At 41.5% G+C, this 12,289-nt stretch overlaps 1 protein-coding gene across 1 annotated transcript; it reads left to right on the forward strand.

Annotated features, from left to right (window-relative positions):
* The first annotated feature begins 257 nt into the window (after positions 1–257).
* Positions 258–12,038, forward strand: LOC145984233 (cuticle protein 76-like). The gene is made up of 2 exons (XM_083117811.1): positions 258–296; positions 10,881–12,038. Exons 1-2 carry the CDS (start codon positions 285–287, stop codon positions 11,313–11,315), a joined length of 447 nt encoding a protein of 148 aa, XP_082973937.1. The 5' UTR covers positions 258–284; the 3' UTR covers positions 11,316–12,038.
* Positions 12,039–12,289: the final 251 nt, after the last annotated feature.

Consider the following 12,289-nt stretch of genomic DNA (forward strand, 5'->3'; position numbering starts at 1 on the left):
CTCGCACTGCTGTCACTTGATGTTCGCGTTGTTTATTCTGGGTTTGTTAATCGTGCCACGGGGCACTATTGAGGAGACGAAGAAAGCGGAATTGTAAGAGACAGAGACACCTTAATGATCCCATCATATAAAGGACAAGCGAAAGTTTCTTCTTATATCACTTTGGCGCAATACAAGAGCAGGGGAGGGGGCAGAGACATGTGCGTGTGTGTGTGTGTATATATAGTACACCATCTTCTAAACTCGAGTAGAATAATTTGACACTACCGCAGCGACTGTCAACGATGGGTTTCAAGGTAGGTCATATTGATTGCTAGATTGATTGATTTAATTTTACTTCGCTTTTCTGCCACTTTTGGCTAAACGCGATGAATGGTGATGAGATGAATAGGATGAAGGCACAACCACAAACATATAGGGATGACACAACATTAGCGCTACAGAGGATTAAAATGGTTGCAGATACAGGCACTTGAGCCTCGTTAGTCTGAAAAATGCAGACCATGGCGTACTACGTGAAAAAGAGGTTGACATTTGCGGTGTGTCTAGAAAGATTCACTCCTTACACCCCTCATATATTGATTGCGAGGTAGCTATAGTTTATTCGAACTTTTAAATGGACAATTTCGCCTGGATTCGAGTTCTTGTTAGATACGGGGCTGCTATAGATAAAGGTAAAACAGGTAAACTTACCCGTGGAGATAACACCGTACCATGAAGTCAAATTTAGGGGATGTGGGGGTAGGGCCTTCATATTCTCGATCGTGATGTGATAAGCACCACGCTCCGGCCGCCTTTACCTTCCAGTGTTGTTCCTAGGTACCCACTAATGCTGCTGTAGTTTTCGGTAAGGTTTCTCGCTAAATACTGCATGCTCCTCATTCAAGCAGTCTTCTTCCATATCTATAAGTGGCTAAAAGAAACATGGGACACAAACTGTGCGAGGACTCCCACAATATTCTAGGTCATTATTTGTGGCAAAATTGTGTTTTAATCTACAAGCAAAAGTTACAGCTTCAAGATGCTGATTCTTTATTTCATGTCTCATTTCTGCCACTTTTGGCAAACCACGACAATCGAGACAAGTGATGAAATTTATGAAGATACACTCGCAAAGAATACCCATGTCTAGTATTGGAACGAGGTAGAAAGTTGACCACTTAATGCGCCGAGCCACCGAGCAATAGACGGGAGTGCCTATTCAAAAGTGCAGACAGGGGTTCGACCATTTAGAGATTTTTAACATGCATGTTAAGCACCGTTGAGCATGTTAATTTGATTTGATTTGATTTAGTTTATTTTACTTCGCGTTTTGTGCCTCTTGGCTAATTTGCGAAGATGGGGATGAGTGATGAAATGATGAAATTGATGAATGGACATTCACAAACAACCAAGCCCGACCGGGATTCGAACTCGGGACTCTTGGCGTCGTAGCGCGATGTGCTAACCACTCGGCCACAGGGTCGGGCTTGAGCATGTTAAGCATAATAAATTTATCCTCAGATGGGGGACAGGTGTTGCTGATTGGCCCTAGGCATATGAAAATATATTATTAAGACTAATAGTATTACTGTGCAGTTTTTTAGGTGGCAAACAACTTGCATTCCGTTTCCTGCATCGTAAGGTGTAAGATAAGTCGAATGTTGATTTATTTCCAAAGGAGAACTACACACAGAACCCAAAACGTGTCAATTGAGAGATACGTGTTGATTCCAATAACATATTAAGGTGCATAAACTGCAAATTATGCACTTTTTGGTGTCTCAAATACACACAGAAATGCATAAAAGGGCACTTTTAAGGATGGTGTTCCGTGTGATGCACTGAAAATGCATCAATAGGGAAGATTAGACAATATCATTTCACAGATAACAAAATTTCACTTTTAAGGAATCAATTAATTTTGTTATCCCACCTTCTAAAATTCCCTCCATTACCATTTTTGTCTTTGAGTACAATTTTAATAGAGTGAAAAGCTTCAAATATACGAAATATTTTATTGTGTATCCCGCACCTCAGCATGGAGCTATGAATTATCAATATCAGCCACCGAAAAAGTACCCACCCCTACTTAATGTGAAACTTGCTACATGGCAAAAACTTTCATTATGTTTCTTAGTAACTTTACAACCGTTATTATATATTCAGTGGGGGAAGGGAGTCTATGTTGACCCACACGGCCTGCTATGAACAATAATTACAATGACCCCCCCCAAATTTTAACCTATGGTTCCTGAGGACGTCAATAGATTTTTTGTGATACTGCAGAAAGTCACACATTCCATTTGGATTTGTTCCAGCATTAAAATGAACTTTTTGCTTTTAGTTTGCGCAGAGAAGGAATTTCACGCTTCTTAGTTCCCCTGGGACTGATTTGGTAATGGTTTTGAATTAAATCGACCAACACAATTAATTTAGCAGATGTTAAAACTACCGTAACAAAACTGAAAAGTTGATTTGACTTGCGTGGTTGGTGCTCACAAGACAGAATTTTTATTCGGAATCCGAATTGTGAACATGTATTTACGGTTTGCATGATTTTGTAAAACGTACATGGATTTCAATATCCAAATGTGTTATTTCTACATTGTACGTGTTGTTTGTGAAATTAAATAATTGTCCCCCTTTAATTTTGTCCCATTCTCGTTCTTCTTTCTACAGTTTCGCATTCCTTTATCACTCACATGGACGCCTGCAGGATTTTTTTCCAGGGAGGGGAGAGCAAGATTTTTTTTTCCCAGGAGGGAGCAAACTAGGCATATTTTCCTCCCCAATAGCGTTTCTCCTTCAAAAACCATTCTATCATTTTCCAGGAGGGGACCGTGGTCCGCTTGCTCCCCTTCCGGACGTCCATGCTACTCCGTCTTTATATTTCTTTCTTGCTTTTATATTTGTCCAAGTTTCTCTCTTATTTTTTCCGCTCTACCAGTTTCCCTATCTTCGTTTTTCCTTCCCATTTTCATCATTCACTCTTTGTTGTATTTTATACTTTTCTTGCATCCTTTTCTTTCGGCCTCATTTCTTGTATTCATTTGTAAAAGTTGGTCTTCCTCTGATTTGTTTGAAGAAGAATTAGATGATATTCAACGTCAGTGACAGGCCTACACAATTGATACACATTAATTAAAGTAATATATTCATGATCCGTAAACATTGCATAAGGCAGACTAAATATATTCATTTCAGTACGCACCTTGGTTTTTGACCCCATTTTCTGCACATCCTAGTGGCTACATTTCCATTCTGTAAAGCTCTACGCAGGAGCTCGAAACGTGAAAGAGGTATCAGGTGGACCAAAGCGCGGTTTACTCTTGTCCAGCCTGATCATTGTAAACGGAATATCGTGGCAGGCAGACATCGGTCACAAATGCATTCCATTATATTTCTGCCTTCGAGGCCACTTCAAAGAACGATTTCCATCTGATCCACCGGACTGTGGTTCACCACCCATCCCTCCCTTAGGGCTGCCATATCGATTCAGCATCCGAATGGGATAAACGCACTTGAGTAATGGCGAGATGACCCGTCCCCTTTAACCTCCTGACCTCTCTCTGCTCTATCTCAGCTCAGTCTTCCTGCGAGGATTCACCAGCTTTTAGAGCGCAAGAGAACCCAAATAAGATGTCATCCCATTTGCTTCCCCAAGGAGAGTCTCTGGAAAGAGAAGGCTTCTTCTGAGGGAATGGTGGAGCTTCCCCAATACTCTTCTCTTCTGTTACTAGAAGCATGTTGAATCTCATTCCTTCAAGCTAACTGAGTCGTGAATAGTATCCCACGTCTCCGTTACTGTAGCTCAGATACAAGATTGAATTTCACCGGAGGTATATACAAATTTCAGTATTTTGTAAAGACTGATCATGCCATATAAATAGTAATGTCCTCTATGCCGACTACATGTAACTTTTAGGGGATCAAGGCTAAAGTACACACAGACACACCAACCGCGATCAATATATAACCAGAATTTTGGAATAACATCATTCAAGAGTTTAACATAGTTTCTATATTTTTCTTATATTTTATCAAACTTGGGCTTCCCAATGGCGTAGTGGTAGCGTCGTCGCCTTGTAATCAAGGGGTCCCGGATTCGATACCCGTTGGAGGCACATAGTGGTTGGTATCACACTTTAAACGAAGGTGGATTGATTTAAATCAGGTTGATTTAAATAAAAATTTAAATCGAGTGTTTTTTTTACAAACAAAACACTGATTTAAATCATTTTAAATAAATTTTACAGATATTAGAATCACTTTAGTGACAGTACATTAATCTCGTAATCATAGAATGGTGTTTATTAAGCTCTAAGAAAGGAAAATAAAAGGAAACAAAATACACTCGTGGACAAAATTAAGAGAATGAACACAGAAGTAGCAGAGGGAATGCAACAACATTCGGCATGAATACACATAAGTATACAAGAACCTACACCACCATATGACAATGCAGGTACGCGGCATGGACGTCTACACTGAGCATCACACCATAAGTGTCCAAATGTAAAGGTTGTAGCACACTAGTAGGGTGTGTGGTCACTCCTCACAGGTCGCACAACGATGTCCCTTGCTGGTCACGAGACCGTTGAGGATACCCTGTGGCAGTAGCATACTGCACCAAGGCGTTCATTAGCTCCTTGGTTGGTTCGGGGATGTGGTTGACGACGCGCAATGCCCTGCCAAGAGAATCCAAGGCATGCTCTATCGGCCCAATGTCAGGGGACATGGCTGGCCAAACCACACGCCGGATATCATCGGTTTCCAGATATTCATCCACTAGATGCGCCCTATATTGACGGGCATTGTCATCCATGAAGATGAATTGTGGACCAACAGCACCCTTGAAAAGGCGCACATAGGGCTCCATGATTTCCACCCTATACCTGTGACTACTCAGGGTGCCTCCATCAAACACATGGAGCGGTGTGCAACCATCCAATATGATACTGGCCCACACCATAACACCACCGCCGCCATAGTGGTCCCTTTCAACGATGTTTGAGGGCTGGTATCGGGTACCACGTTCTCTCCATATGAAGATGCGTCGGGAATCACTGTCCAAACTGAACATGGACTCGTCACTGAACAGAACATGGCCCCAATGGTCTTGGGTCTAGGACTGATGTTCCCGGCACCACTCAAGGCAGGCTCTCAAGTGGGCTAGGGTGAACGGGACACACATGGCGAATCGTCTGGCGTACAGTACCCCTCATGAAACCTTCGAGACACGGTTCGTCGGGAAACAACGGTTCCGGTGGCCACAGAGAGGTCACGAGAGAGCTGTGTAGCTGTGGCTCTTCTGTTGCGCCGCGCTGTCAGTGTCACATAACGGTCCTTGTTGGCTGTTGTGGCCCGTGCACGCCCTTGTCCAGGACTTCTGGTTATGGATCCCCGCTCCTGGAACTGTCTCCATAAATTACAGATGACGCTGGGGGTCACATTGAGCTCTCGGGACACCTGCGCTTGAGCCTGACCTGCCTCCAATCTGCCCACTATTCTCCATCGTAATCCGTCGTCTAGGCGTACGTGGGTACCCATTGAACCACACTGCGTATCAACTCATCAAGACTGTCGCAACACACGATACGTACACGCTGAACTGTTCGGACACAATACGCGGTGTGGGTATCAGTTCCTTTATTATTTTACTGAAATCTCTTTATTCATTATTATAAATAAGTACATGATTTTCTGTATCATTACATAATTTTATTATACCCCCCGCAACTGTCGCAGGAAGGAAAAATCTGTGTTGTTCCCAAGACGGCAGAAAAACGAACACAAACAAGAAACATAAAACCAATTCAGATGACAGGTAACAGTTCCTGGAGGATTTGTCTGACATCTGAGTATTCAGCGCGGCGGATGGCCTGTAGTTCTTCTACCAACACGCTTAGTGGCTGAAGTAAAGCTGGGTTCAGCAGCATGTTTAACAGCCGACGTAGTACCTCCAGATTGTCGGCTCCCTGGGATTGCAGTCTCGATGTGGAGTCCGGTGATTGGCTGGGAGAAGGCGTTGGTCTATCTTCTGGCTCCCGTGGTTGAATGGTGCTCTGCGTTGAAGCCCTTAGCTGGTTGAATGGGGACGGTGTTATCCTGAGGTTTGGATATTTTCTTCTTCTCCTTGTTGGTGTCCCGGGTTGACTTCGTTGGGCCCTTACCACGGGAAGCTTGTAGTAGACTTGGTACACAGGACATCCCTCATAATTGGATGTGTGTACTCCTGAACAGTTTACACACTTTGCTGGTATGTCTGGTGTGCGCTGTGTGCATTCTGTAATCAAATATGTCGCGGAGCATAATGGGCATAATTTGACAAAAACGCTGACCGTGGCCGAGCGTGGTCTGAGTTTTTCCACTCTGAATTTAAAGTCATAGATGTAGACGAGGTTGAATATATCCGATGACGGTCGTGCCGTTTCGGAGTCGAGTTCTGCCCGTCGAAGTGTAACGAAGACTAATGGAAGTTTGGTTACCTTGGATTCGGGAACTGACGAAGCATCTGCGAAAATAGTAGTTTGTCTTTCTTGAAGACGACGAACATTTTCCACGTAAAAGACGAGGTACTGTATGGCATTATTAAGTGGTTCCTCTGTATAAGCCAAAGGGACATGTCGAATTACCACCTTACGGTAGTCTTTTTTATTTTTACAGCGGATCCTGCGGCCATGTATAAGGGATTCTTATCCAGGCCTCGAAGATACTGCCAAACCTTTTGAAAGTCATGAACGTTCTTGAGCCGGACCCTGTGGCCGAATGGTTAGCACATCGCGCTCCGACACCAAGGGTTCCGGGTTCGAATCCCGCTCGGGCTTGGTTGTTTGTGAATGTCCATTCAACAATTTTATCATTTCATCACTCATCCCCATCATAAACCAAATCAAGCAATGAAAGTTCTTGCAGGTAACCTTGAGTTGGTTATCCAGCGCGACGAATGTTGGTGGTGTAGAGGTAACCTTTCGTATCTTGGCACCGTAACGTTCACAGTGAGAGGTTCGGACGAAAATTGGTCGAACGTATTTGTCCGTGCAGAATGGTGTCTCATCGTATCGTTGAAAACCATACGGTGTTGGCGAACAATATCCTTCTGGAGCTTCACTCCACGACGGACTCTCACTGCGGCCCCCGTTCCGGGCGACGAAGTCTGAGTCATCCTGTCTCTACATGCCCGAGGCTGGGAGTGCGCGGTGGGTGGGCCTGCAGCGCTATTTATGCCTACGCGACCGCAGCGCCGCCACTACCGTCCCATTCGCCTACGTATGCACATCCGTCAATCGGTGTTCTCATTGGCGCATAATCTTTGCACGTTTGGGTCGGTGATTCATTCTGCAAACGACATTATGTGTTTATTTTCTTAATTTTGCCCATCTGTGTATATGTTCTGATGGGGTGAGGTTCATACGAAAGAAAATGTAATATGTAAACTCTCGACATACTTAAATTTCTCATGATTTAAAATTCAATAATTTTTACAGGCTAAAATAGGAAATATTTCATGTAGAAAAATATAAAAAATACTAATCATGTTAAATAGTGTCATTATCATTAAACTGTAAATAAACATGGCAGCTAATATTTTAGAAACTATCATTACAAAAATTACCAAAATTCAGCTACAGAGACTAAAAAAAATATTTTAAGTCACAATTATAGACTACATCCAGAATGTTTTATTTTCACTGGAAGAAAAGTTACTGAAATTATTATAGTTTCATTTACACACTCGCAAACATATCCGTAGTAGGTTCATATATACAGTATCAGAAAGAGAAAAATATATATATTTACATATATTTTTAAGTTTCCTTTAATCAAACTGTTCAAATATTTTACAGGGCCGTTTACTAGAAAAAGGCTTTCTATAAAAAGATTGTCTATATGTATGGTGCCGAAAACCATACCAGGAATCTTAAGCGTGTTTTTTTCCTAAAAAAATATCAGATTTATATAAAAAAAATATCTTAAAAAAAGAGTTTTTAAATAAAAATCATTACTTTTATCCTTACTTACTTACTTACTGGTCGGCGCTACAGTCCATGTAGGTCGTTGGCCTTCCTGACTACCTCTCTCCATTCATCTCGATCCTCTGCTTTTCTTCTCCATCTTTTAACTCCTAATCTTCTTAGGTCCTCTTCCACGTCCTCTATCCATCTTTTCCTGGGCCTACCTCTTCTCCTGCTCCCTTCCGGGTTTCCATTGAATATTTTCTTGACAACCCGTGCTTCTTCCATCCTCTGAACATGCCCAGCCCATCGTATTCTACCCTGTTTGATCTTCACTACAATATCTGGCTAGTTAAACAATTCCTGTACTTCCATATTTGTTCTCATTCTCCATCCCTCTTTATCTCTTACCGCTCCAAATATCCTTCTCAGTATTTTCCTTTCCCACCTTAACAACCAATATTCCTCTCTTACCGACATCACCCAACTTTCTGAACCATACATTACTATGGGTCTTAATATTGTTGTATATATCTTAATTTTTGTGTTCCTACTAACGTTCTTAGATTTAAACACATTTGCAAAGAAAAATAGCATCGGTTTCCACTTGTTATCCTTTCCTGTATTTCTGTAGCTGTCTTGTTATCTGCTGTTATTATTGAGCCCAAATATTTAAAGGGTTCCACCCTTTCATATTCTTTTCCATTTATCCTTATGTAAGGTTCTCTTCTGCCTCTATCTGGATCTCCCATCTTCATATATTTGGTTTTATTTCTGTTCACTTCCAGTCCTAGTTCTTGCGCTTTCTCTTCTAATAGTTGATAACTCTCTTCCATAGCTTGCTTATTCCTTGCTATTAAAGCTACATCATCTGCATATGCTACTATTTGTGTTAGTCTATTTAATATTGTTCCTCCAGGGTTGATTGGTAGTCGGATTACTTTTTTTCAATGCTAAATTAAATAGTATTGTAGAAAGTAAATCTCCCTATCTCAGTCCTTTCTCTACTTTAAATATGTTTGTCATTTCCTGTTCAACTCTGACTTTACATTCCGTTGTTTTCATTGTCATTTTTGTCAGTCTTATCAGTTTCCTTGGGATTCCAAACTCTTTCATTCTACTGTAGATCTTATTTCTTTCCAGGCTATCGTATGCTTGTTTTAAAATCGACATACAGTTGGTGAAGTTCTTTGTTATACTCATAGAACTTCTCCAGCACTTGGCGCAGTAAAACTATCTGGTCCATCGTGGAGCGATTTTTTCTAAATCCTGCTTGGTAATCTCCCATGATTCTTTCCATCCAATCTTCCAATCGTGTTGCTAAAATTTTACCAAATAATTTATAAGTTCCATCCAGTAGTGTTATTCCGCGGTAGTTTTCACACTTAGCTTTATCCCCTTTCTTATGTATCGGGCATATTATTCCTATTGTCCAGTCTCTGGGCATTTCTTCTTTTATCCAAACTTCTTCTATCACTATTTTTATCCACCCTACTTTAAACTGTAGATCCAGTCCCGATTAGCCTAACTGTGCATAACGTTGACTTAAAACACCAACTCAATCAATCAATCAATTATATTTCAACAGAGTTTTGTCTACTAATCTATGAGGGGATGTAATTCCCTGTGTTTACTGTACTGTATTAGGTAATGAACATAAGAAGGTCGTCGATGTTATATAGACAGTTCTTAGGCAATGAATATAAGAAAATCATAGGTGTTATATAAACAGTGTCCATAGGAATCAAATCGACAAAGTGCACTGACTAATTCTCACAGAAACAGACTCACGCGTTGCACCATTGTTGTGGGTATGGTGGTGGGGCGCAAGGAAACGACATTCTGAAATATGTACACACCAGAAATCGAATACACAACCTCTTGAGTGTAACACATGTTTGTGACAAGTAAATCCGCAGCAAGGTGAAAAGGGGTAAACTACCCCTTACTGTGAAGGCAAATAGGGGAATGTGTAGGTAGGACCCCAGTGATTTATCCACAAACCCCTAACACTCCCGAACATTTCAACATCCCTTAAAATTTTAACAAATATAAATTTGGATAAAAATTTACCCTCACCGCCATCCTCAGATGGAATGTTATGGTTAAACCTCTGTAGGGCCTCAAACATATTCTTAGTCTTGTGATGTTATGTGATTAGCATCACGCTCCGATCACTTTTTCTTTCCCAAAGTGTGTCTGTTCTTCTATCCATATGTCAATGAATCACTGCAAATTTTCACTTGCCAGCTAGTTTGTCATTTCCTCTATGGCATAAACTAGATAGGTTAAGAAGATCTATGAGAATCTAAGTTGGAGTTCAAATATATCATTGTTTCTATAGTCTAAGTTAAACAATATGGCAAGAGCTACATCTCGATCTTGGAAACTACAAGACTGGTTGAAATGAGTGGTTCATGGTTAGAAAGGTTTGACCAGACTTACTGAGATGTTTGTGAGTTTGTTGCATCCATGTGGACGGATATTAAGATAACACGAATCATAGCTGATCTTATATAGAGAAAAATGTGGCTGACCTACGGGGCGAAGTGGTTCACACAGCGCACTACGACTCCAGGTTCGAATCCCGGCCTGGACGTGAATGTTCTTTGTGAGCGTCTCTTTATCAATTTCATCATACAATCTCTCAACCTCGTCGTCGCGATTAGCCAAGAGTGGAAGAAAAGCGTTATAAAATTACAAAATCAAGTAAGAGAAAAACTAATTCTATATTTGATGTATGTATGCTGGGATAATTCGGTATATCAGATAAGTTGAGGTGTCTGATTTACAAAGAAGCATTGAGAGCTTTGATAATTAAGTCTGAAACGTAATATGCATACATATGCTGTTCGTCACATCTTATCTATGTGTCTTATATAGTACCAGGCTGTTGTTTCTGAAGAGATATTCTTGGTGTTATCATTTCCATGATCATTTCAGATTGCCGTGCTTGCCACTCTGTTGGTTGCTGTCCAAGGGGGCGTTATTTCTTATGTAGCACCAGCGGCCATCTTGGACCACCACGTAGGAGCCACTCACGAGAGCACCATCAGAGGTCTCGGAGGGAATTCCGCCGTATCCCACTACTCCAAATCGGTCGTCTCTCCCTTCTCCAGCGTCCACAAGTCCGTCACGAAGGTCAACAACGACGCTTTTCTCTACACTCCTGCCTATGCGGCGATGTACCACGCACCAGTCGTCCTCCATTCTGCACCGGCAGTTACCGCCGTCCACGCACCAGTTACCACTTACCACGCTCCTGTTGTGAAGACTGCCGTTGCTGCGCCTGCCGCACTCCTAGGTGTCGCCTACTCTGCTGCACCAACCGTCGCTCATCTGACATTCAATGGCTTAGGCGTGCATTACACATACTGAGTTTTACGATTCAGGACTTCCCACCTCAGGAACTATGGACATTTCAATGGAAACAATGGGAACGGGTCTAAACAAGTTGGATATTTCAGTGAAAAGTCTTCCCAACTCAGGACGTCGGGGAGGATGAATTGGCGTTTGAAATAGTTGACATTTTGTGTAACATAACCTAACCTACAAGCAAAAGATCTGCAATATACTCAAAATATATTAGAGGAAAGAAGGAACTTCCCGTAAAGTACAGTACTTTTTTCTGAAAATGGATACATATACGCAGTATTTCAGGGTAACGTGCAGTAACGGTAAAAACCTATAAAAAATCGGTTCTTACCTCTCTTACTTCCCTCCCGAGGCAGCGGTTCCTGAATTGGGGACATTCCACTTCAAATATTCTACGTAATCGGTTCCTGAATTGGGACTTCACCGAGTTTCACATCCGTCTTCCCTACGCTATTCCGAAGTTACAACAGGAATTTCTTTCGATGTGACAAATGGATACCACCAGTCTCTTTTTACATTATAAATGATTTTCTTCTTCGCCATTTAAAGCATAGTTCATGCGAATCTGCTCAGATATATCATACAAGGACACCCTGGACGAATTCTAGAATTTATATATGAGCGACGAGCAACCAACAATACTAATGGAACCCTCGCCATGATCGACAGTTGTACGCCACAATATGTGCATCATTGATCTGCTTTTATAACGTGTTAAGTATTTATGCCTTGCTGTGAATACCGAATGGGAGATCTGGCGCTCCTGCTAAGCTGAATATCTGAGCTAATTCTCACAATATGCATTGTTTGTTAATACGTGTTGTATTGTATGAATACATTTAATTAACAAGTGTCTGATGTGATACATTATCATTCTCTGCCTTAACAGAAAGTTTTTTCACTGTAACTTCCAGGTTTTTCGATCTTGCGCTTTACCTTTCATAGCGTAGGATCCATTTAATTTGAAGAGTTCTGGA

The sequence above is a fragment of the Lepisma saccharinum genome, chromosome 1 (genome assembly GCF_977018435.1).
Source record: "Lepisma saccharinum chromosome 1, izLepSacc3.1, whole genome shotgun sequence".
Lineage (NCBI taxonomy): Eukaryota > Metazoa > Arthropoda > Insecta > Zygentoma > Lepismatidae > Lepisma > Lepisma saccharinum.